At 37.2% G+C, this 25,365-nt stretch overlaps 4 protein-coding genes and 1 long non-coding RNA gene across 6 annotated transcripts; 2 read left to right on the top strand and 3 right to left on the bottom strand.

Annotated features, from left to right (window-relative positions):
* Positions 1-3,511: 3,511 nt before the first annotated feature.
* Positions 3,512-5,485, top strand: LOC130732406 (uncharacterized). The gene is made up of 3 exons (XR_009017031.1): positions 3,512-3,605; positions 4,406-4,441; positions 5,214-5,485. It is a non-coding gene; the product is annotated as an uncharacterized LOC130732406 (long non-coding RNA).
* A 134-nt stretch (positions 5,486-5,619) lies between these two features.
* Positions 5,620-10,337, bottom strand: LOC130729029 (protein NRT1/ PTR FAMILY 7.1-like). 2 transcript variants are annotated; one of them, XM_057580646.1, is made up of 7 exons: positions 9,806-10,337; positions 9,239-9,495; positions 8,846-8,908; positions 8,188-8,272; positions 7,840-8,057; positions 7,101-7,660; positions 5,620-6,885 (listed from the first exon to the last, which is right to left on the bottom strand). In XM_057580646.1, exons 3-7 carry the CDS (start codon positions 8,906-8,908, stop codon positions 6,042-6,044), a joined length of 1,770 nt encoding a protein of 589 aa, XP_057436629.1. In that variant the 5' UTR covers positions 9,239-9,495; positions 9,806-10,337; the 3' UTR covers positions 5,620-6,041. The 2 variants fall into 2 exon arrangements, with proteins under 2 accessions (XP_057436629.1, XP_057436628.1); XM_057580645.1 differs by having other exon boundaries at positions 9,239-9,510.
* A 152-nt stretch (positions 10,338-10,489) lies between these two features.
* Positions 10,490-13,629, bottom strand: LOC130729030 (inositol transporter 1-like). The gene is made up of 6 exons (XM_057580647.1): positions 13,322-13,629; positions 13,153-13,223; positions 12,360-12,695; positions 12,095-12,202; positions 11,835-12,020; positions 10,490-11,258 (listed from the first exon to the last, which is right to left on the bottom strand). The coding sequence occupies exons 1-6, from the start codon at positions 13,470-13,472 to the stop codon at positions 10,617-10,619; spliced, it is 1,494 nt and encodes a 497-aa protein (XP_057436630.1). The 5' UTR covers positions 13,473-13,629; the 3' UTR covers positions 10,490-10,616.
* Positions 13,630-19,270: 5,641 nt separating this feature from the next.
* Positions 19,271-21,285, top strand: LOC130729031 (pirin-like protein). Its single transcript, XM_057580648.1, has 7 exons — positions 19,271-19,556; positions 19,655-19,704; positions 19,829-19,867; positions 19,960-19,988; positions 20,087-20,149; positions 20,329-20,429; positions 20,535-21,285. Exons 1-7 carry the CDS (start codon positions 19,363-19,365, stop codon positions 21,016-21,018), a joined length of 960 nt encoding a protein of 319 aa, XP_057436631.1. The 5' UTR covers positions 19,271-19,362; the 3' UTR covers positions 21,019-21,285.
* A 1,744-nt stretch (positions 21,286-23,029) lies between these two features.
* On the bottom strand, positions 23,030-24,936 carry LOC130729032 (ras-related protein RABA5e-like). Its single transcript, XM_057580649.1, has 2 exons — positions 24,487-24,936; positions 23,030-23,655 (listed from the first exon to the last, which is right to left on the bottom strand). Exons 1-2 carry the CDS (start codon positions 24,821-24,823, stop codon positions 23,333-23,335), a joined length of 660 nt encoding a protein of 219 aa, XP_057436632.1. The 5' UTR covers positions 24,824-24,936; the 3' UTR covers positions 23,030-23,332.
* Positions 24,937-25,365: the final 429 nt, after the last annotated feature.

The raw sequence follows: 25,365 nt of genomic DNA on the forward strand, positions 1-25,365 counted from the left end.
AGTCAACTCGAAGATTTAACCAAGAAGGGGTTTATCCGACCTAGCGTTTCTCCATGGGGAGCGCCAGTGCTGCTTGTGAAGAAGAAAGACGGAAGATCGCGACTTTGTGTGGATTATCGACAGTTGAACAAAGTCACGATAAAGAACCGTTATCCGTTGCCAAGGATTGACGATTTGATGGATCAGTTGAAGGGTGCTGCTATTTTCTCGAAGATTGACCTGAGATCGGGATATCACCAGATTAGAGTCAAGGATGAGGATATTCAAAAGACGGCGTTTAGGACACGCTATGGGCACTATGAGTACTTGGTGATGCCGTTTGGAGTTACGAATGCACCAGCTGTATTCATGGACTACATGAATAGGATCTTTCATCCATTCTTGGATCGCTTTGTTGTGGTGTTCATCGACGACATCTTGATCTACTCAAGGAATCGTGAAGAACACGAGGAGCATCTGCGACAAGTTTTACAAGTTCTTCGGGAGAAGGTATTGTATGCTAACGCGACAAAGTGTGAATTTTGGCTCGAAGAAGTAAAGTTTTTAGGGCATGTCATCTCAAAGGAGGGCATTGCTGTGGATCCCAGTAAAGTGGAAGCGGTACTTGCATGGGAGCGTCCTAAGACTGTGACAGATATAAGGAGTTTCATCGGTTTAGCTGGATATTACCGACGATTCATCGAAGGTTTTGCTAAGATTGCAGGACCATTGACGAAACTCACCCGGAAGAACCAACCTTTTGCTTGGACAGAGGATTGTGAACAGAGTTTCCAAGATATGAAGAAGCGTTTGACGACCGCGCCAGTTCTGACATTACCACAAGAGAAGGAACCCTACGAGGTTTACTGCGATGCTTCGTACCAAGGTTTGGGTTGTGTGTTGATGCAACACCGAAAGGCTGTGGCTTATTCTTCAAGGCAATTGAAGATACATGAACGGAACTATCCTACGCACGATTTGGAGTTAGCGGCTGTGGTATTTGCGCTCAAGATTTGGAGGCACTATCTTTATGGGAGCACTTTCACTGTTTTTAGTGATCATAAGAGCTTGAAGTACCTGTTCGATCAGAAGGATCTGAATATGAGACAAAGGCGTTGGGTGGAATTCATCAAGGACTATGATTTCACTTTGTTGTACCACCCAGGAAAAGCAAATGTTGTAGCAGACGCACTGAGTCGCCAGACAATTCATGTTTCATCGTTGATGATTAAGGAATTGGAACTTATCGAGACTTTTCGCGACCTCAGTTTGGGTATGCAAGTGACACCTGGAAAATTGAGCTTTGGGATGGTGACGATCACTAGTGATTTTCTGAACGAGATCAAGGTGAAACAACTGTTAGATGAGGAGCTGATCGAGAAACGGAACTTGATCATTTTGGGAAAAGCGCCGGATTTTGAGGTAGGAACCGACAACATTCTGCGTTGCAAAGGACGTGTCTGCGTACCATTGGACATGGAGTTGAGAAGGATGATTCTTGACGAAGGTCACAAGAGCAGATTGAGTATTCATCCGGGATCGACAAAGATGTATCAAGATCTAAAGTTGAATTTTTGGTGGCCAGGAATGAAGAAGAATGTAGCAGAGTTTGTGGCGGCATGTCTGACATGTCAGAAGGCGAAGATAGAACATCAAAAGCCTGCGGGTATGTTACAGTCACTTGATGTGCCGGAGTGGAAGTGGGACAGTATCTCTATGGATTTCGTGGTAGCTTTGCCAGCTACGAGGAAGAGATTTGATTCCATTTGGGTCATTGTGGACCGTCTGACGAAGTCAGCACATTTCATACCGGTGAAGACCACGTTCAATGTGGAGGCACTTGCAAAAGTGTATGTCGCTGAGATTGTACGACTTCATGGAGTACCATCGAGTATTGTTTCTGACAGAGATCCGAAGTTTACTTCGCATTTCTGGAAGGCGTTGCACGAGGCGCTTGGGACGAAGTTGAGGTTGAGCTCTGCCTATCACCCTCAGACGGATGGACAGACAGAGAGGACAATACAGTCATTGGAAGACTTGCTGCGAGCCTGTGTTCTGGATAGTCAAGAAAGCTGGGATGAGCTGTTGCCGTTGATCGAGTTTACTTATAACAACAGTTTTCATGCTAGTATTGGAATGGCACCTTATGAGGCTTTGTATGGGAGGAGATGTAGAACTCCTTTATGTTGGTTTCAAGATGGCGAACATCTTCTCGTTGGACCTGAATTAGTACAACAAACTACTGAGAAAGTGAAGCAAATACAAGAGAAGATGAGGACGTCACAGAGTCGACAGAAGAGTTATGCTGACACACGACGGAGAGAGTTAGAGTTTGAGGCGGGAGACCATGTGTTTCTTCGCGTGACACCAACTACCGGAGTGGGAAGAGCGATAAAGTCGAGGAAGCTGACACCGAAGTTCATTGGACCGTATCAGATTATCGAGCGAGTAGGTAAAGTAGCTTATCGGATTGCGTTGCCACCTTTTCTTTCCAAGATTCATGATGTGCTACACGTGTCACAATTGAGGAAGTATATTCCTGATCCCTCTCACATCATCAAGGAAGATGATATTCAGCTTAGAGACAACTTGTCTTTTGAAGTGGCACCAATGAGGATTGAGGAACGTAGGATCAAGCAGTTGAGAAACAAGCAGGTTCCTCTGGTAAAAGTGATTTGGAACCAAGTCACGGGCGATGCTACTTGGGAACTAGAAGAGAGGATGAAGGAACAGTATCCGGAACTCTTCACTGAGCCTTAAGTTTCGAGGACGAAACTTTCTTTTTGGGGGGTAGTATTGTAAGACCTGGATTTTCAGAACAAGCTAATTTCCGACTCACGCGTAGAATCAGTGTAAGCGTGACAGGAGTTTGATATTTGAGAAAGATTAATGAAGAAGAAAGTTCAGGAATTGCTTGAGGAATGTTGCGTAGTCATTTTAGGAATTAGAGCGAGTCGTCTGCACACCCGCCTTATGGCAAGCGTGTCCAGAATAGGCTAATTTCGCTTTAGAGCAACGTTTTAAGTGAGATTTCGAATCCTTGGAAAATTTAAAGATTTTCTTTATTTTTCCTTCGACCAGCGTTTCATTTCGGAACTCTGGACTGTACGCACGATAGGTTTCACTTTTCGGATGTCCGCCGACGCTAATTTCTTTGCTTCGAAACCCTATTTTCGAGCAATGGATGAAGACTTTTTCTATTCGGGACTTCTAACGAAGATTCCGTCCATGTTGCCAGACTTGTTTCCACGTTTCCAATCTTTCTTCAGTTGGAAGTTTTGTCGTTTGAGCATCACAGCAAAAAGTAGTTTTTCGGGGCAGATTAACCGACACCGCTTTTGAGTTTTTCGATATCGTTTTTCCCAAATCCTAGATATTTGTTTTGAGTTCTGGAATTCTGACGCCAGAATCTCTCTTAGAATTTCTCGGTGATCGTGCTGCAAAAATCGGAATCGCGAAATTTTCATTTTCCCGCGATTTCACCCGCCTATAAATAGCGCGAAAAAGCAAAATCCTCTCATTTTCTTTCCATTTGTGGCTGATTTCGTGGGGAGCAAGGGGGGAGGAGATTTCCGCGAAAACTTGACCAATCTTCGTGCAGTTCGTCCCTACTTCTAGGTATCGAGGTAACTATCATGAATCCTGCCTCTGATTTCTGTTTCTGCTGAGTTTCTGAAGTCGTTTCTGTGCTCTAAGTTTTGAGCTTTTTCTAAAATTGTCCGATTTCTCTGATTTCTCGCTTGGGTTATGTTCCTTATGTTCCCCTGAGTCTAAAACCTCTGTCAGTAAACTCTGATTGCGATTCAGTTGTCCAGGATCTGAAAAATTGACTCAAAACTCTTTTTGTCTCACATTTCGAAACTTTATTGTCGAAAAGACTTAATCTGACTTCGTGCCTTTAGGATTTGTTGTCACGGATATCATGAGGATCGTTGCTGTCAAATTTGTTTTCCGAACTGATAACTTTGAAGTTTTGAGCCTTTATTTTGGACCAAAATGCCCCTGGATAGTCGTATTTCGACCCGATTGTCCGAAAATTGTTCCGACAATTTCTTTGCCTTAGTTTTACCCTAAAACTACCTTGTGAATTGATTTAGATCGAAGAAAAAGTTCGAAAACCCTATTTTCCATAGTGGCCGAAACCTAATTGCTTGGGTACCGTGTCCAAAAATAATTTTTGGGTCTCTATGACTTGAGCCATTGCGTAGCTCTTTCAATTGTCGAAATTTTGGCGCCGGTTTCGTGTCATTCTGAGTTCTGTAGCTCGAGTTATGCTCGTTTTAGCGAACGAAGTCTCCGTTGTCAATTTGTGCCTAAATAGGAACTCTGAAGCTTTAGAGGCTTTCTTTACGATTTCGATTAGTATTAGTAGATCGTGTTGCTCCTAGTGAAGCTTGTGTTGATGATTGTGTTTTCTTTGTTCTAGGTTCGCAATTTCCATGCCCAACTTCTACTCACGAAGGTAAGGGTAACTCGGTTTTAGAGCGTCTTTGAGTCTTGCATGCTTTTATCGCACTGCCTGTGTTTGAGATGAAGATGTTTATATTGATTGGCAGATGATTATGATTATTATGCTGAATTTGGAAAATGTTTTCTGAGAGGCTTCGGCCGTTTACTGGTTTCTGTCGTTACTGCTTCCTCGTGGATGAAACATGTGGTTACTTTGGATTGGTCCTTGGGTGGGCTTTGTTATTGTCTGACTTGGCATATAGGGCTTGAGTCAAGTGGCGATGAGGAGGTGTGTCCTATCATTGTCCCATCTTGCGAGATGCTAAGTGGCGATCAGGAGGTGTGTCCTATGATTGTCCCGTCTTGTGTGACGTTAAGTGGCGATTAGGAGGTGTGTCCTATGATTGTCCCGTCATGTATGACGTTATAAGTGGCGATGAGGAGGTGTGTCCTATCATTGTCCCGTCTTGAGAGACGATATTGATCGATCCATTTTGTTAGCAGCATATAGTTGCATTATAGGGAACTAACACCTGACCCTATGTTGTTGGATTTTCGTATTGGTTTATTGATATCTGATTTGATGTTACATTGTTGAGGTTATTATTATCTGAGTCCAATTTATGTTTAAGTTGTTGATATATGAGTTGAGTTATGTTGCTAGTTATTTACCATGCCAGGTAATTAAATTCGAACAGCATGATTTTTCTCTTTTATACATGGTAATTGCATGGAGTTAACCCTTTCTATTTGCTACTTGTTGTTTGGGCGCTTAACGCTATTAGGCGATGGAGATCCTTCCGCCGATGCATAGCTACTCGAGTTGGAGATCGAGTTGTAAGCGGTGGAGTAGAGGTATGAGAAGCAGCTTTGCTTCTCTTCTTGTGGATTATGTTGGAGTCTCTTTCACTTTATGAGAACTCTGTTATTAAAGTCTTGCTTCCGCCACTGTTAAAGTGCGCATGTTTATTCTGAACCTTACTTATGGTATTGTAAACTATTATTACTGTATATCGGGAAACAAGTTATCTAAATAAAGTTATGGTATGTTTCCAACCTTTTAGCCGAAGTGTTTAGTTGTTTTACAGAAAAAAAATTCCCTTGGTTTTTAGGGATTGCAGATTGGTCCTTAGACTTTGTTAGGTTACTAATGTGACTCCTCAGTTGAGAAATTGGGGTGTTACAGACTTCAGCCCCAAATAAATATACCAAACCAGCATTACATAAAAACAAACAAGATCATAGGAAAAACCTCCTCCTGCTTGTGTCCATTTCCGGCTAAAGGAGAAAAATAAAGGACAGAAAGGGAATTTTTTTGACAGGCATTAGAAATACAGGACAAAATGTTTCACAAAGTCAGCCAAGAATTGAAACAATATGGCATGTAAAACATTGGACATGAAAAGCTTTACGAGTGAACAGAAAAGTTTGATCCTGTTATTCAAAATAAAATCTGAAATAACACTCAAAGCTACCAAGAAAGCAATCACTCCACCAATATCTTTCAATTCTCTCAAATTGATTTGGTCATGCTTATTGAAATCACCAAGAAAAACAAAAGTCCCTAGAAAGAAAACAAAAGTTCAATTAAAACTACTGAAGCTAGCTCTCAACTAAACTTTGCTACTTATTTCATCATCATCATCCTCTTCACTGTCTTCAACATGGATGTTCTTGTACCACTTAGCACAGAACAAGTAGAGAAAGAAGTCAACAGCAGTTAGCATTGCAAGGAGGAAGAAAAACCTGTCCATGTGGCCCATATTCAAGTTATTTGGAATCCACCCTGGCTTCTCACCTCTTGCAGTGATTCCCATCACCATGGCAACCAGCATGCTACTCACATAGTTCCCAAGAGAAATTGAGGCCATGCAAAGTGAGCTCCCAAAGCTTTTTATTCCATCTGGGGCTTGACCATTAAAGAACTCCAATTGACCCACATACATGAAAACTTCTGAAGCACCAACTAAAACGTACTGCGGAATTTGCCAAAATATGCTCAATGAACTAGCTTTCTGCCCAGGAATAATATGTCTCAGCCTTACAAGCTCTGTAGTACCAGCTGCAACCATGGAAAACATTCCAATAATTAGGCCAACTCCCATTCTTTGAAGCTCGGTTAATCCCTTAGGGTTGCCGCTCAGCCTTCCGGCCAATGGAACGAGGACTTGCCGATAAAGTCCGGTGCATATGAGCACACTGCAGATATCAAACACTGACATGCTGGCTGCTGGCAAGTGAAAACCCCTTACCTTGTTGCTCATGACATCCCCTTGCTCCACGAAAAGAGAAGCCATTTGTGTGAACACGACCGAGTAAATGATGGTGCATAGCCAAACCGGTAACATTCGCAACACGCATTTGGCTTCCTCAACTTGAGTTACCGTGCAAATCCGCCAATGATTCTTGAGATCACTCTCATCTTTCTCTGTTACAGTTGCTGCCTTGTCCATGAATCTGCTCAACATCAAGAAAAATGAATGAATAAATGATACAAGTTTCATTTCAATACGGACAATCAGATTGGAAAGTGATTCCTAGACATTCGCATAGTGAAAACACCACTATTTGGGTGTCTAAGTATCACTCAAGTGTATCATATATTGTCAATCACAAATGTTTTGAAGAAACACTATATATAGCTATTTTACTTGTAAATAAAGACATCTTACCCAAGATCTTCAGTGTGAAGAATCTTCCTACTCCCTTTAATGGCAGATTCAGGACCATCAACCTCATAAAGCTGGTCACCCTTAGCTGGTTGAACCTTCCTCTTCCTAGCAGCAGCCACAAATACTGCCACCACCCTAATCACTGGATTCCCACATGGCTTTACTTTTATGTATTTACTATATCCTGATAAGAATGAAATCAAGGCGATCACAGCGGAGGCCAACGACACCGCGAAACCCATTGTCCACATCCCTGTGTCCTCATAATAAACCAGCACAGTGTTGGAGAAGAGAGATCCAACATTGAGGGCAAAGTAGAAATAGCAGAAGAAAGCCTCTCTTGAGTTGCTGATTTTGTTGGTCTTTTCATCAAATTGATCAGCACCTAAGGTTGCTAAGGTAGGTTGGTGCCCTCCATAGCCAAATGCCACTAGATAGATGGACATGTAGAAAATTGCAGTCCCCACTGAGGATGTTTCCTTACATTGTATCACTGCATCACCACAACCATGTGGATGGAGCAAGAATTTCCAAGATGTGAAGGACAATAGCCCCAAGCCCTATTCATGTTGAAACACATTCAGCAATTAGCTCGATAAGGAAATTGATTCGTAGACATCTGCATAGTGCAAACATCTGACATATATCATTGTTTGAGTGTCTAAGTATCGTTAGTTAGAGATTGGATTTTATTCTAAACCCCAAAGCATATAGATGCATGGTAAATAATGATGCATACCAGAACAAAAAAGCACTGAAAGATTGTGCAGGTTTTGAATCGACCGAAGTAAGAATCACTAAGGAAAGCTCCAATGAGTGAGAAGATGTAAACAGTTCCTGTCCACAAGCTGACACTATTTGCAGCCTGAGCACTGTCTTGACCAAGGACTCTAGTTAGGAACAGAACCAAGTTCACTCCAACTCCAAAGAAAGCTAGTGTAGCCAGTGCTTGATTCGCTGCATTCAATTAAGGTTCAAAAATACAAATTAAGAATATTATTTAATATAGTGATGAGTTAATTAGCAATGGTTAATATAGTGATGAGTTAATTAGCAATGGTTAATTAATTTGTTTAGTACTACGTACACAGCAAGATAAATGCAGTTGTCCATCCTCCTTGACTCTTCCCACCACTTCCCTTGTTGCTGCCATTGATTCCTCCTTCTGCCATCTGTTCGTTTGTTTGAACCAAACATAGTCACAAGTTTCAACCATGGAAGTTAGAATAAGTGAAGCTAAACTTCACAACCATGAAAGGAAAAAGAAAAGAATGTGCAAGTTGGGAACTACGTACTAATCAACTACATAATGTATCTGAACAAACTTTTAGTTGTTTTAGGTAATCTTAAATTTAATTCAAATTATAATTACTTTTTATCTCAACTTCCTTTTTCTAACTAAACTGCATATAAATAATTAAAGGAATGTGAAATCTAAGCCAATACAGAGTTTGCTAGTATTTTTAAAAAATTTGAATATCTAAGTAAGTAGCTATTTTCTTAGTGTGCCTACAATTAGTACGTGATTTAATTTTAAGAGTTTGATTTTTTTTAGATAAGATTATATTCTTTCAATTACAAAATTTCTACATATACTAATTAAAATATTATTTCAAAAGAACAATTTAAATATGTTATTTCAAAAACCTTTCCATTGGTGGATGACATGAATATCAATGTCTACATTTTACAATTGTCTAAGTGCATGATCATTCGGAAATGAGTTAAAAATAAGAATAACCGACCTGATCAATTGTTTCAATATCGACTGAGCTGACAGGTTGTGCAGTGCGCAATCCTGAATCCATCTACAATAGTAATAAAACTGTTTTAAAATACTAAACTAGCTAGTGATAGTATAAATAAAGACTAATGAATAGAGTTGATAAGATGGGAAAAAAGACATATTAGAATAGAATATGACAATGGGTAGGTTGTAGGTAACTTGAGCAAACTGATTTTCTACATATACATTGTTGCATGCTTGCTTATGAATTATTTCTTTTTCAAATGCATCCAAATTAAGAAGAAGAAAAAAAATACATTAGTGCATGCTACATGCAATGACATAAAACTTATCATCAATGGCAGATCCTTCTAATCCGAGCTGAATTTAATAACATTGATGCGGGACTAACCTCTTGGACAAGTTGGTGAGAAAAATAGTGAAGTCCTTGTCAAATTCCGGTGAGGGAGAAGAGCAAGAAGCAGCCAATACAAATGCCAATATTCCCCAAGTCGCGAGCTGATTAAAACTTTTTGTCATTTATGGTTGAAATTTCTTGAACTCGATCACAGAAATGGAACTGAGTTCTCCTCCTCTATCCAATTCTAAACTCTCATATACAAATTTTGCATGTAAAACCCTTGTGCTCCTTTTGGATCTTATATAGTACTGAAAAACAACAAACTGAAAGAGGTAATGAGATTTGTGTAACAAACTCCTTGTAATGCTGAGTGAAGATAGGATAAATTTGAATGTTAGTGGCTTGAACTGGTCTTTTTGGTTTTTTTCTTTATTTAATTAATTAAAATTAAGAATTTTCCCCTTTCTTTTAGTAGCAGACTTTTTCAGCCTTTCAGTACACTAGTGTTGGAGTAAAATTAGGTGGGATGTTTGGTACCTTATGTCATCTAGAAATGTACATATGAATCAAGATGACTAGAAACTAAGTAAAGAATAGAAGAGAACAATATTTTCTTACTCTCTATGCCGCACTCAAAGATCGTGGCGTGGGGGCGATCACCGGTCGGTTGCGAATGCCTTACAATCTTGGATCACCCTTTTAATTCTGAGGCCACATATTATAATATAAGCTTAATAATAAAAGTAAGTGAAATGAAATACATTAAATCACCTAACCTCCTTCTAGTCCGAGTATATGTTCTTTCGCCCATAACAGTCCAGGATTGATTTGGAGTTAAAAAAATAATCAAAACTGATTGGATGATTACATGATTAAACTAAGGAGAAACAATATGAGCTATTGTCGGGGGTTGTAATTTCCTAGGATTTGTTTGAAGGGAATTGGTTTTGCTACTCGTATTTCAATCAAATACATTTTACTCTCTGAATTTTATGGCTCGGGTGAAAGAGAATCTGAAGATTCCTTCCTAAGTATATTGAAAATGATACATGAAGAAAAATGTTTAGAATGTGGACTACATTCTCCAGTTTTGTTTCTATTCCAATGTTATTTGGCCTTCCAGTGTTGTCTCAAAACCCCTAACTTGAGTCGATGCTAGGACAAGGAGTTACAAGGCCGGTGTTTGGAAATCCTTTTATAATAGATTCTAATATGATAATCAATTATGCAGAAAAAATTCTGAGAGCTAGAATTGATTTTATTAAAAAAATAAACTGATTCATGAAACAAAGTCACACACAGTAGCCAAAACCAACACGTGAATACATGTATGAGAATAATAATGATAATAATAATAATACATGAAGTCAAAGGATGCATATATGGAATAGTACTTTAAGAAAATGATTATACATGACATATCAACAACTTAGGAATGGCTTCCCTGCTCAAGAAGGTTCTGTGTGTTTGGGTTCTTGCCCCAAGCTCTCTCCCTCCATATTACATCCACTTCATCAAATGTCAATCCTTTGGTCTCGGGAACATACAGAAGCACAAAGAAAAATGCAACCACAGCTATACCAGCAAGAATCAAGAAACTAGAACCAATGCCTATACCCTCAGCAATTGAAAGGAAGCTCTCTGACACAATCAAGTTTGAAATCCAACACACTACTGCTGCCATGCCCCCACAGACACCTCTATATTCTTCTGGATATATCTCTGAGTTCACAGTCCATGGCACAGGTCCCATTCCTGGTGAAAAAAACAAAATATATAGGGCTAGGCCTAAAACTGCAATCCAACCATACACTTCACTTGATGATTGATTATAAAATGCCACAGACAAGAGGATCAAGGATGCAATTACTCCTCCCAAGCTAGAAAGGGCCAATATTTTCCGCCCTGCGAGGTCGATAAGGTAAATGCCAAGAATTGTTCCGACAGCATTCATACCCGCAACTATGAGGGACAGGAGAAGAGCCAACTGATTAGACTCGAAGCCAGCCATTTGGACAATTGTTGGGCTGTAATACATGACTGTGTTTATCCCTGTGAACTGCTGAAAAAACTGCACAAACACCGGATGCTATTAGAATGCAGTAATCCATAAGTGATTTAAGACACGCCAAAGTGAAATTAAGCGAAAAGTAGTGAAAACTTTCAGCACATTAGAGATCAATGAATGTACCTGCATAACATTTACTTACATTAAGCATCACATGAAAATAGCTTCTTCAACATAGAATATTTTTCATATATGCTAAACTTTCTGTATGATACAATCTTAGCTCTTAAAATGAAATTTCCAAACATTATGGTTCTAAATTTTATTGCCAAAATTACAAATTCAGTGCTAAATCTTCAATTTTATAACAAAGACCGATAGCTAAATAAGTTTCACAGAGCTTGTTGCATGTGGAATCATGTATAATATACTTCTATTTTAGAGCAGTCCTGAAAATCTGGAACCAGCCTATGGTTTCCCATAAGTGGCACTTCAACTCACAATGACTCGTAAATATATTTATTATTTAGTCAAGAGGAACCATTCTAGTTAACTATTTGACGCAAAGAGCATTTACAAAGGTCCTTTCATTATGACAAAGCAATGTTGTGCAAAAACAGTTTCATAGTAAACATTTACCAGAAGTCCGCCTCCAACAAGGAATGACATTCTGATTTCTTTTGATCTGAAAACATGCCAGAATTTGATAGTACTCCTTCTTTGGCGCTCTTTCTCTGATTGAGCAGTTAAGAAATCAATTTCATCCTCTAAACGAGATAAGTCAAAGATCTTAGAAATCACATCGACTGCTTCGTTTTTCCTATTCTGTACAGACGATCAAATATTAAGATGGCAACAAGGACATAATTGTCAAGAAGAGTGATAAGGCAATTCTGTACCTTTATAAATAGCCATCTTGGGGATTCGGGTAGGAAGAGCATTAAAACAAACTGAATAACAGCTGGAACACCTGAAACACCAAGCATCCATCGCCATGTCCCGGGAACCTGCTCAAATAAGAATGTAAAAGGTGTTCAGTGAAATAATACCCAAAAACAAACATGTGGATAGTGTAAGGACATTTGCACAACTTTTGGGACAACAAATGGAGATGAAAATATACATATAAAATTCCAATTCAATAGAAGAGCATGGAATACTAACCCGGGTAAAAGCAAGGTTTACAAGATAGGAAAGAAACTGTCCACCAGTTATCATGAGCACATTTGTGCTTACTAATGATCCCCTAATTTCAGATGGTGATGCCTCTGCAATATACACAGGAGCAGTGACCGAAGCTACGCCGACACCTAAACCAACGAGAAGACGTCCCACAATGAGAATATAAGGATTCGGCGCGGCGGCCATGACGATTGCTCCAAGAGCAAAGATGACATCAGCAAATAGTGTGGCCTTCTTTCGTCCATAATAATCATTAAACCAACCGCCAACTGCTGCACCAACAATTGCTCCAGCAATTGCCATGCTGACAATTGTTTCCTGCAAATTTCAGTAATTAGAATGGTCCTATAACAAATAAAAAAGTGCATGTCTGTTTGTCTACTATAGATTCTAAAGCCATAATTAATTATGGGAGAAAATTCCTAGGTGACAAAATTGGTTTTCAGAAAAAAGGCTGATCCAAACATGTTTTCCCCCAGTTACCTTCAATTGGGTCAAACAGTTGTATTTATCATTTATGCTACTAGACTTGGCACCAAAGCAGACACATATAAATGATATAACAACACAACAGCCAGATTGCTTGAGGCATTACTAGATTGTTAATAATGGTGAGAAATAATTTAGCAAAAAATCCAGTAGGGAAAAATACACAGAGGAAGCAAAAAACTATTATGACTTGACCAATTGATAACAATGTGAATTTTGAAGTGAAAAACATTGAAAGCTAGAGAATTAAAAATATTGTATTGTATTGTATTGTATTGTATTGTACCTGTAGAAAATTACTGTTTCGAACCTCCTCAAAATCGTCTTTAATATAGAGAAGGGCTCCGGATATGACACCTGTGATTGTGATTGTGATTGTGATTGTGAAAAATCAAACTCAAAGTAAGTGGAGTGAGGCAAATGAAATGAGATGAATGATAAAACACAACACAAACCAGTGTCGTAGCCGAAGAGGAGACCACCGATGCCAGCAACAGCAGCGAGTCCGAGAATGTAGGGATTCTTGAAGAAAGACATCTTTCGTTCTGGGTACAAATCCAAATACCCAGAGCTTCCCGGCGTTGATTGCATGGTGGGGATCGTCATCTTCTTCTTCTGATTCGATTCAGTTACTTGACTTGAGATTGAGATTGAAATTGAAATTGAAATTCAAATTGAAATTCAAATGAGCAGAGAAGAAGAGTATAGAAGAAGGAGAAACAAAAAACATCAAATCAAATCAAAACATAACTTATCATGTGACGGTTTTTCGGCTTTTGAATCATTGCTTCCTTACCCAGCTGGCACTCTCACCACCACTAATGTGTCCCTTGATTACTTACACGATTAGGACTTTCATTTGAGATAATCATTTTTCCTTTATTTTCTACTACCATTAACAAATTACAAATATCATATCAATACTCACTTTCAACACTATTTTTATTTTTTAACAATTCAATACTCTTTTTTTCAGGATTTCAATCTCACACATGACATAAAGTCCATTAAAATATGGGTATCATTTTCAATTTTATAAGAATTATATAAATTTTAATAAATTAGTAAAAATGGCAAGTGCCAACCAGGAAAATACTAACAATTATTAATCAATAATAATAATAATTGGCAAGTGCCAACCAGGAAAATTCTCCGGCACTCCTACCTGAGGGTGAGTCTCTGCTAACCTCACCAACATGTCACTTCAGTAATATTGACTCTATCAGTTTTTTAAAATACATCAAAATATTAATAAATTTCATAAACTAATAAGATTTTATCTCATATTTACTCACGCTGTATAAAATAGAAAACTGTTCTATTAGAACAGAACACCACTGCATTTTCCAAGATCTTTTGCTTATAAGTATTTTAAAATTCATAAACTGGCCTGCAATAAAAAGAAAATAGTCGACATGGGGTGAGGAAGCTCATAAATCATAATTGAATAAGATTATTGTTCCTGTTTTTGGAGTCTTAATTGTTAGACTACCCACAATGGTGTTGAAAGTGGGTAGTTGAAAGTTGAAATGAGGTTTTAATGGTGTTGAAAGTGGGTGTTGAAAGTTGGAAGGAGGAGAGAGGTGTTGAAAACTTTCAACACTTGTGAAACCTGCAGCTTGTGACACGTGGCACAGCCTGGTTGGTGACCGCCAGGCGCGTGCCACACACGCGCGGACAAGGCGCGTAAAGCTGCAGGCTTGCCAGTCCATGGGGCCCATGGCGTCCGGTAGTGGGACGCGTGGCACGCGTCGGTTGGGCACCGACAGGCGCGTGTCACGCACGCGCGTGAGGAGAGAGAGTTGGCCTGCAGCGTTACACGTGTCACGTTTTGATTCGTCCGGGCGATTTTCGTTTATCATAATCTTTCCAACTCAATTATTTCATTGAAAAAAAATTTAAAAAAAATTTAAAAAATTTACCAAAATTCATGATTTTTTTTCTCTATAAATAGAGACTTGGTTCGTTTGATTTGGACACAGAAAAAAAAAACCAAGTTTTCCATCATCTTATTCATCTTATTATCTTTCTACTATCCCCTTTACGTTAAAAAAATATTACGTTAATTTAATTTAATTTAAATAAATAAAAAAACATTAAATTAAATTAAATCGATAATAGTTTATTAAATTTAATTTTTATCTTAAATTTTAATTTTATGAAATCATAAAAAGAAAAATATAAAATTAAATCAAAATATGAAATAAAAGTGGTAGGGTAGGGGGTAGGGCGTTGAATGAAAAACCATTGGAGTGGATAAAAGTTGAATGAAGTGTTGATCTGGAGAGAGAAGGTGATGTGGAGTGTTGGGAAGAGAAAAAGTGGAGTATTGAGGGGGTTGAATGTTGAAACCATTGTGGGTAGTTTTAGTGGTGACAAAAAAGAAGATGGCCTGAGAAAGCTGCTTGTAAATATGAAAATTATAGGTGTACGGCTGAGATGAACTCATTGGCATATTGATGATAAGCACATGGGTTTGAAAAATGTCGATAAGGAATGAATGCCTATTTAAGCGAAAGGAGTGGTCCCCTCAACAAAAAGAATTACATTTTTTTTTGGTGCTTCAGAAAATAACAAAATGAATTAATGACTATAAAACAATATTTAAATTCAAATGTTTTTCTAATAAAAAGGTTCTCAATCATGTTTATAAGTAATTTCAAAAAAAGAATCATGTTTATAAGTAAAGATTTTATACATTTGTGTACAAATTGAAATCATTCACGATAACAGTTTATAACTTTATATACATTAATCCATTAATAAATCACATGAAGCTCTGATCAGCCACCCATGCCACCAACCGAATAGTTCACTTTAGTTGACAATTGGAATTGGTTGCAGGTGTTTCTTGTTTTCGGCCTTATACAACTAACAATAACATTGTAATTAAGGGAAGAGTTGGAAGCTCGTTGTGTACAATATAATAAATAATAGGGTTAAATATGTTTTCCGTCCCTGAACTTTCAGTGAGTGCTGGTTTTCGTCCCTCGTCGGAGTAAAAACTGACTTTAGCCCTTGAACATAAGGAAAATAGCTGGTTTTCATCCCTGCCGGAGTGGTGGCGCTGACCACCGTGGCCACATGTCACGGGAAGCCTACGTGGCATTGCCACATCAATTAATGAACACATTTTTTATTCTTTTTTTTTTCTTTTCTTAATCTCTTTTTTTTTTTGAACTCAATTTTCTTAATAACAATAACTAAATCTTATCTAATCTGAGTTTCAAAAAAAAAATCTTATCTAATCTAATTCTTAAATTATTTAATCTTATCTTAAATTATTTAATCTTATTGTTTTTTGTAATGATGAACTTTTACATAAATTTTTTTTATCTCCTCTTCAACCTCCTGCATCTTCTTTATGATCTTCTTTTTTTTTCTTCTTCTTCTTCTTCTTTTTTATTCTTCTTCTTCTTCCCACCATCCCCCATCTCCCACACTCTCTGTCACCAGCCCTAATCCTTTTCCCTTCCATAAATTGAAAACCATCAATCCAAAATCACAAAACCCAAAAACAACCTTAACCCATAACACCCCAAAACCCAGAAAACACTATCTCTGCTATGGATGATGGAACAACCAAAAACTACCACCCAACCCCAACGTGCACTGCAACCCCCACCCTCATTCCCCATAACCCCAATCCTCGCCCAATAGCAACCCCAATCCCTAACCCAGACAAAAGTTATGAAACCCAAAAATCCCAGAATCCAGCAAAAGGGGAAGAAGAGATGGAAAATCAAAAATCAGATCTTGATGATGGGTAATTGGAGAAGAAGAAAAGGAGAAGAAGATGAACCATAAGCCCGGCTGTAACACCCCCACCCAGAACCAACAACCACCGCCCTCCACCAGAAACCGAGCCCCCACCGCTCAAAAACGCAACCACCACCGCCCAAAACGCAACTCATATACCATCAGATCGGTGCCACCTTTACCCAGATTCGAAACCCAAATCCACCTAAAGTTCCTTCCTTTTTACAGAAACAATCATCATCTCCCAAACTTCTTGTATGTTGGCCTTCAGATCTGAAAGGAAAATAAACTGAGGTTAGGATTTGGTGTGTTGTTAAAGATGAAGATGTTGATGATGTTGGATGAGGTAGATGTTGATGGTGAGGAAGATGATGATGGTGATGGGTGATGAAGATGTTGATGGTGATTATGAAGATTAGGAAGATGTTAAGCGTTGAAATTAAGATTTATTTTAAGATGTTGAAGGGTTTTATGTTTTAATTATTTTGTTATTTTTATTTTTATTTAATATTTTTCATAATTTAATAATTAATTAATTTAATGTGGAATTAAAAAAATCCAATTAGAACTCATTAGTTGACGTGGATGTGCCACTTAGGATGGCCGGTACATGTGGAGGCGGTGGTCAGCGCCACCACTCTGGCGGGGACGAAAACCAGCTATTTTCCTTATGTTTAAGGGCTAAAGTCAGCTTTTACTCCGGCGAGGGACGAAAACCAGCACTCGCTAAAAGTCCAGGGACGGAAAACATATTTAACCCTAAATAATATGACATCGGGATAATTTTTTTACTATCATAAGAAGTAGTATTCCCATTTTTTTTAAATTAGTTGACAAAAACAAATTAAACAGACTAATTTTTGGGCGAATTCTAAAATGAACAACTACATGGTATAGTGGTATACCATAAAGTTGTAGGTAACAAATTAATTTGCAGACGTTGTGAATGAATTCAGTTATCATTGCTTTCCAACCATGACGTCACGGTGGAGTAGCCAGAGCCCAGAGCCAAGCACGAAGGAAACATAGCTATATCGTCTTGAATGCGGATTGTGAACGGTACAAACTTTGATGTAGTTGTGAATTTTATGACATTAAAATCTTCTTTTGGTACAAAAGGATATGAAAACGGAAAACCTATTCAATATTCTGTTACTCTCATCCGTTCCAAAAAAGTATTGTTATTGTTTAAGTTTATAGTAAAAAAAAATAAGATCATGATTATTGATAGTACAATTTCACTAAAATATTCTAATTCAGTTTTGTTAGTACGATGTGCACCTATTAGTTCCACATTGAATAGAGAAGAATGTAGTTGATAGAGAATATAGTTGTGAGTTTTTAATATGAAATGTTATAAGTGAGATAAAATGTGTTAAGTGATCGTATATGCACAACTAATCTCTTTTGTTGGAGTTAGATCTAGTTGTTTTGATACTTATGTATTTTTTTTTATTATGGACTCATACATTTTACAAATTTGTTAGTGTTAGTTGTATTTTATGGGTGTAGCCACGACCACCCGTCATCCCCTTTGACTGTCAAACCCAATTGTTATTGTCTGTCAATAGTGTTCCATCACTTTAATACCCCCGCTTGGGTTACATGCAAGCGCAACCTTGCTCGTTGATACTTATGTACTTGAAGTGATTCTCTTTAATAAAAAAAAACATGTTTCTTATTAATGATTTAGTGATTATCTCTTGATCTTCATGTTGTATCTTAGATTAATCACATATGATATTTTGTTTGATTCTACTTGTGAGCGGAAGCTACAACATTTTTAATCCAAACTAGAGTTAATCATCTAATAATCTTAATAGCTAGAGATAGAGTTATGTTTGTTAGTCATTTAAACACTTAAAAATTATGATAATTATATTTCTTAATCATGTGAGACATTAATATTTAGGAATTAGGATTAAATAGTTATTGTTATCAACTCGTGCGATGAAGTAGGATTGAACTGATGTAGACGAATCATATGTTTAGCTTGATTTGCATTTGAATTACTAGAATGCAAAAAGGTCAATCAATATGGTTCAATCACAACAAGCTTATCATCGTTGTCGTATCTATGTCATTTTATTTGTATTTGTTTATTTTCTTGTCTAAATATACGGACAATCATTCTCTTTATTAATCATCATTCGAGTATGTACGTTATTGAATAACATTAATATCACATCTCTTTAATGATAATAAACTCATCTATTTTACTATTTTACTATGATCGAATCTTAAGGGTTTAAATCCAAAAGCAGTACAATTCAGGGGAAAAAAAACTTTATCACCAAACGACCCTTACATTAGGAATTAGTTTCTTTTTTTTTCATTCTTTAGCAGGAACTTAGGTTTATTCTTAATATGTTTTTGTTTTCAGGCTATATGCAATACATCCTAACAAAATATACCAGACAGATATCCAAATTCCAAGCCCAACCACTGGTCACACACACATGTGAATGAGATCATATGAATTTGATTTGATTCAAGAAAGGAGGCCCTCATCATGATGACAAGAGGTTGATGTCATCTTCATGATTGATCAAATGAGAGAAAGTGGTCCCCACCCCCACGCTTCCAATTCAATTCCCAAATGTCAGACCCAACTAGCCAGCCATCTTTTGTGTTCTTTCCACATTCTCACATTCATCCAAATCAATCTCATAACTATATATATATCCCCACCCAATGTTCACATACACATATTCACGCACGCAAATACAGCTAGCTTATGAGAATAAGGCAACAATTTTCACTGCTTATTACTAATATCAGAAGATCTCTTCCACCTGTTAGAAATATCATCATGTCATCAGAATCTGATCATTCCCCTGCTTTCAATACCCCCAGATTGGTTCTCAAGAAGGTTTTGGCCAAATCTCAAAGAGAAGGAGATGGGGCTGTTGTTAGAAGAGGCATTGGAAGGTATCTTCATTCTTTCATTTTTCTATTATATAACTTGTTGACCAAATCTCATTTTTCTTTTCTTTTACGGATTGATTTGATATCTGATTGATTCACAGGAGCGAGTTGAAGAACTTGGACCCCTTTTTAATGTTGGATCACTTCTCAGGTACAATTCTGTGTTTGTGCTGAGACCCTATTGGTTCAAGTTTAACTACTTTTTAACCACTTGTGTTATGTAACCAACATTTTTATTTAGTATTCTAAGACCGCGTTTTGTGTTGACTTTGCAGTGTCTCCACCTGGAGGCTTCCCTGATCATCCACACAGAGGTTTTTTTTCTTATCATGTTTTCATTGCCCTGCTATTGAAAACCTTTTGGCTATTTTGTTTCCTTATATTTTGATTTGCATATGTTTTGCAGGTTTTGAGACCGTCACCTACATGCTAGAGGTATAGTTAGTTACCTTACACTATACGTAACTTTAAACTATGGTTGTAACTTGTAACTTGTAATTGCCCAGTTGGCTAAATGTTTTTGTGGATTTCAGGGAGCCATAACTCACCAAGATTTTGCTGGACACAAGGGTACAATAGGGCCTGGTGATGTTCAGGTAACAACATTAATTAATGATAGTGATTCAAAAGCTATACCCAAGAGAAGATTAATTGGAATTTGATGGTTAAAGTGCATGTTTGAAAATCAATCTACAATTGTTTTTAAAGTCACAATCAATTCTGGAGAAAAACTTATGTGAGAAACTGATGCAAACATGCTAAATTTTTTGTGCAGTGGATGACCGCGGGCAGGGGAATTGTTCACTCAGAAATGCCTGGAGAAGCAACCAACAAGGGATTGCAGCTATGGATCAATTTATCAGCTAAGGACAAAATGTAACATACTAACATGTCCTATTGGCCAATGTTTTCTGGAGGATTTATATGATCATTATGTGACATGCTATTTATTTTCTATTTTTTCTTTGACTTTTGATTCAGGATTGAACCAAATTATCAAGAACTTCTAAGTGATAACATACCAACTGCAGAGAAAGATGGGGTAGAAGTGAGGGTTATAGCAGGAGAAGCAATGGGAGTCCATTCACCTGTCTACACCAGAACTCCAACCATGTACCTTGTTTTCACCATGATGCCAGGATCTGAGTGGCATCAGAGTATTCCAGAGTCATGGAATTCATTTGTCTATGTGTTTGAAGGGGAAGGAGTTTTTGGGTCTCCAAGTTCATCACCAACTATGCCATACCATGTCCTTGTTTTGAGCCTAGGTGATGGCCTTAGTGTGTGGAATAACTCATCAAAGCCTTTGAAATTTGTGCTGATTGGAGGACAACCAATTAATGAGCCAGTTGTTCAGTATGGGCCTTTTGTGATGAATACACAGTCTGAAATTGAGAAAACCATTGAAGACTATCAATATGGGAAGAATGGGTTTGAGATGAGGAATAATTGGAGATCTCAATAGTTGGTCAGAGTTAAGTGTATGATATCTGATAGTGATGTGTATGTGAAAAATAAGAAGGTTGCTTTCATTGTCATAATAAGCAGATATAAGCTTAGCTATCAAAGTAGTAGGAGCTGAAAAGAAATCTTGCTTTTTCTATCATTTCATTTCTTCCATGTATCAAAAACTTCTAGAAGATCCAAATTGCTGCTGGGGCAACTACTTTAGGTTGTCTTGAAGTCATCATGGGTCAGCTTATCTTAAACCTTTCTTTCTTTCTCTGATTCACTTTCTTCCCTTGCTTCATTTTCAATGGCTTTCTTATTTGTTTCAAATCTCTTGTTCTTTTTATGGTTACTTGTAAGTTGAAATAGAAAAAAAAAAAATCTTGGTTAATTTGTTAATAAAATGAAATAAGTCTATTCTTATCAATTTATTAAGTAATTAGGAGGGTCCCTTATAAAAAAAAAAAGTAATTAGGAGGGTCAAACATTAATAAATTAGATTCTTTCAAACTTTCCATTGAGATTATAGGCACAAAAAATGTTTTTGGAAATGTTTGTGGATTGAAAAGTGGGTGGGTCCTTGGGTGGCACTGCTTGTTGGGTTCACCCACAGTTGTGTTCTTCTCACGCCCTCCACCATCTCAGAATTTGAAGATTTTCTTATTAAACCGGCCTTGAGTTGATCCCAACTGTGGCATGTTGACAAAGCATTACATAGTTGATCAGGATATTATTTCTGATATCACTTTTAATGTATGGTGCGGAAAAATATTGATTTGAGAGTTAAATTGGACACCTTGGCAAATGATGGTGCTCCTGAAACACTAATTTAGAATTGCAATTAGTCAAACTTAATATTTTAGTTAATCGTCACTTCCGGTCTCCAAACAAAAATAAGAAATGGTAGTTTTCTTATGAATTAAATGAATATGGATTAGTTTTACACTGACATCCAATTGAATTTCGCCAAATAAGCAAATATGTTTTTACTTTAATTAAAATTAAAAATGAATGTAACTCTCTCCTACATGACCAACATTGATTGAATATCAGTGTAAAACTATTTTAAACTAACAGTGTATATCTATTAAACTCTTAAAACTCTTTTCTTATTCACAAAAATAAAATAAAATAAAATAAGAAGATTGTTTTGACTTTTGAGGCGTAGCTAGGGCCTTATTCGACTATCATTTTATAAAATAATTTCTGGAGTATCATCTCATCTAATATGTCTTCGATTAATTTTGTATTCCTCCAATAGTATATTTCTAGACACATGACGAAAGAATAATTCATCCCACTTGGACACATATTGGTAAAAATACATTACTTTGACGAAAGAATATTTCATAAATCCATAATTTCATAATATTTCAATACATATGTTGATACAAAATATAAAAATAATTAATGTGAAAGAGAGCAAATTCCACATAGTAAAAATTTAAATTTGTGATTATTATAATGTCTAGTTGCACATCACATTGTGAGACAATTAGTCACTATGGATGTGTTGAATTTGCTAAAAAATGAAAAAGACTTAGTTACATTTTTAATTTTAAAAGTGATCATAAAACACAACAAAACTATATTAGGGTAAAGTAGGGGATAAAATACTAAAATTATGTTATTTGATAAACTAAGGGACATCTATGCCACCAAAAAAAAACTAAGAGGCGTCTTTTTTTCAGAAGAACAAAAGCACTTAAAAACTTTTTCCACGACCATCATTTTCTCTCTCCTACACAAGTATTATGACTTCTGATTGACCAAAAATACAAACCGAACAGAAGCAACCCTTTAACTAGCCTTCACTTGTTGCCATGGCTTCCATGCCATTGATCCCAAAAAGATAGTGAAGAGTCAAAACATATCTCCATTATTACTTCATTGCCATTCAAGAGGCAACTCAAATTACATATTACTTTCAAACTGATTAACTGAGAACAAGAAGCAGTAACACTTTCTAACCAAATGCACAAGAAAACAATATAACAAATTCCCATGAGCAAAAATGATACAAAGGATGACAAGAAAAGGAATAGCTAGGAAAATAACAATCTCAGCACAGCCAATAAATCATTAGAGATTTTCACTAAACACAACACAAATGGATGTCCACTTCATTTGCTGCAATTACAAGCTCTTCGTACCCCCATTATACAATTATACCCCTTTCCTTATAATTGAATATGCCATTTTCTTTACTATATGTCTTTATAGTTGTAATTGAAAAACTCTTCAAACCATCATACCCATCATCAAGGAACATGCCAACCCAATTGAATGAACCAGCCAACAAAAACCAAATTCCAATTTGACAAAGCAGGTTATGTTGAACAGCAAGAAAAATAGCTTTTGGATTGCTTTGATGTAGCGGCTCCATTATTAACGAGGCTGACCCTGTCGACAGATAATTCAGCCTTATAGGTGTCTGAGTTGAGGACCTTCCTGCTAACGTTGTTGTAGATCTCTCGAATAACCATCTCAAAAGCTGTCCTAACGTTTGTGGAGTCCAAGGCAGAGGTTTCCATGAAAAACAAGCCTTGCGCTTCTGCAAGGCTTTTGCCTTCCTCAATGCTTACCGCCCTTATATTCTCCAAATCACACTTGTTGCCAACAAGCATCATTGCCACGGTCGTGTCACAATGAGCTGCACCACAGTTTTCAAAGGCTGAGTTAGACAAAACGGTCGAATCTTCTAATAACCAATAGTCAATTAGTTGCTTAATAAGATATGATAGTTTCATCTAATAGCTCTTTCCTTTTTCTTACCATCTTGAAGTGTTACAACATGTTTGGTTTCACAATTTGCACATAATCCAAAACACATTCATGTTTACAAATCCTTCTAAACTCAGATTCTGCCTACAATTGATTCTAAATTAGTCATAACCAATTGTAGGTAGGTTTGAGTTTGAGTTTCAAAATTGTTTAGGCGGAAAAAGAAGTAATCTAAGAATGCTATCACAAGCTAAGACTTGTAGCTTTGAATCAAAAGCGATTCAAGAGCATTTCACCGAGGAACCAAACATGCTATTAGTAGAGTGTGAGATTAATCAATGCTTATGAACAAGCTGTGCTATAAGACATTTTTTTTTATAGGTCAATGTTAGTCGTTACTTGTTAGTAATATTAGTCCCTCTCAGAGTTCAAACTCTGGATCCATCACCCTTCATCCCACCCAACCCTTATATCCCCTAGCTCTTACCACTTGAGCTAACCCTCGAAGATGTGCTATAAGCCAAATAAAATTTAAGAAAAGAATCATGGGAACCGAAAAGCTTTGAATTGAAGCAAGAGCATGATATGTGTGAATGTTTGCTACTAACTATAGAGCTAGCAAGAGCATTAAGTGCATGTTTGTTTTGACTAGATTTGCACATAATAATTCATAGCAAAGAAAAGTAAATTCACGAAGTGATTCTATAGAGCATTTGAGCGTGCAATTAAACATAGTAAGATGAGATCTAGGAGAACTGACTCTTAAGCTCGTCGAGCCAGCGAGAGACGCTATCGAAAGTGGTTCGGCGGGTGATGTCGTAGACAATAAGAGCACCGACAGCGCCTCTGTAGTAGGCGGAGGTGACGGCGCGGAAGCGTTCTTGGCCGGCGGTGTCCCAAATCTGAGCCTTGACTTCCTTGGAGTCAATTTCCAAGCTCTGAGTCTGAAACTCGACGCCTATGGTGGCCTTGGAGTGCATGTTGAACTCGTTCCGCGCGTACCGTGAGAGCAAGTTGGATTTCCCAACCGCAGAATCGCCGATTATCACGATCTTGAAGAGGTACTCTTCTCCTCCTTCATCCTCCGAACTAGACATCGCTTCGCTGTGATGAATGTGATTGATAGATAGATAGATATCAGATGTACAACTACAACTACAACTACAACTACAGACAGACAGATAGATCCCTCGACAAACTGCGCTTCTATAGCTAGCTTAAAAGCTTAGCTACTCAATTTATTTTTAAAATATTACTATAACAATCATTCATGTTAATAAATAATAATAAACTGTAAAAAAAAGCTCACTAATAATATATAATAAATGGGAAACAAATTATTCACGCTTTACATTTACAGTTTTTATTAGTGTTGGGTTACTGGTAAACAAGTTAGATCTTCTATAAGTCGTCTATAAGGATGATAATGCAAGTTTTTAGGAATTTAGATGCGATTGGACTTTGTACGAAAAACTTGAATACCTCTATTCATACAACCTCTAAATAATAGTGTACTAATAGTGCACACGGTAAAATTAAAGTGTACTATTTCTCTTTTATGAACATTACGTTATGGTAATGAACACTCAAGAATGATATAAACCCTAAACCCTAGTAGAGCAAGAGTTTAGCAATAGCC

This window comes from Lotus japonicus, chromosome 1, assembly GCF_012489685.1.
Source record: "Lotus japonicus ecotype B-129 chromosome 1, LjGifu_v1.2".
NCBI classification, from domain to species: domain Eukaryota; kingdom Viridiplantae; phylum Streptophyta; class Magnoliopsida; order Fabales; family Fabaceae; genus Lotus; species Lotus japonicus.

What these genes read in the sequence shown, in the direction of transcription:
- LOC130729029 (XM_057580646.1), bottom strand. Translation starts at nt 8,908, where the DNA reads ATGGATTCAGGATTGCGCACTGCACAACCTGTCAGCTCAGTCGATATT. An exon ending in TTCAGTGCTTTTTTGTTCTG is followed by an intron (nt 7,661 to 7,839) that starts GTATGCATCATT and finishes CAACATGAATAG; the next exon opens with GGCTTGGGGCTATTGTCCTT. An exon ending in CTTCACACTGAAGATCTTGG is followed by an intron (nt 6,886 to 7,100) that starts GTAAGATGTCTT and finishes GATGTTGAGCAG; the next exon opens with ATTCATGGACAAGGCAGCAA.
- LOC130729030 (XM_057580647.1), bottom strand. Translation starts at nt 13,472, where the DNA reads ATGACGATCCCCACCATGCAATCAACGCCGGGAAGCTCTGGGTATTTG. An exon ending in GAAACAGTAATTTTCTACAG is followed by an intron (nt 12,696 to 13,152) that starts GTACAATACAAT and finishes TGAAATTTGCAG; the next exon opens with GAAACAATTGTCAGCATGGC. An exon ending in TTGTTGGAGGCGGACTTCTG is followed by an intron (nt 11,259 to 11,834) that starts GTAAATGTTTAC and finishes GTGTTTGTGCAG; the next exon opens with TTTTTTCAGCAGTTCACAGG.
- LOC130729031 (XM_057580648.1), top strand. Translation starts at nt 19,363, where the DNA reads ATGAGAATAAGGCAACAATTTTCACTGCTTATTACTAATATCAGAAGA. An exon ending in CCGTCACCTACATGCTAGAG is followed by an intron (nt 19,989 to 20,086) that starts GTATAGTTAGTT and finishes TGTGGATTTCAG; the next exon opens with GGAGCCATAACTCACCAAGA. An exon ending in TAGGGCCTGGTGATGTTCAG is followed by an intron (nt 20,150 to 20,328) that starts GTAACAACATTA and finishes TTTTTTGTGCAG; the next exon opens with TGGATGACCGCGGGCAGGGG.
- LOC130729032 (XM_057580649.1), bottom strand. Translation starts at nt 24,823, where the DNA reads ATGTCTAGTTCGGAGGATGAAGGAGGAGAAGAGTACCTCTTCAAGATC. An exon ending in CTGGCTCGACGAGCTTAAGA is followed by an intron (nt 23,656 to 24,486) that starts GTCAGTTCTCCT and finishes ACTGTGGTGCAG; the next exon opens with CTCATTGTGACACGACCGTG.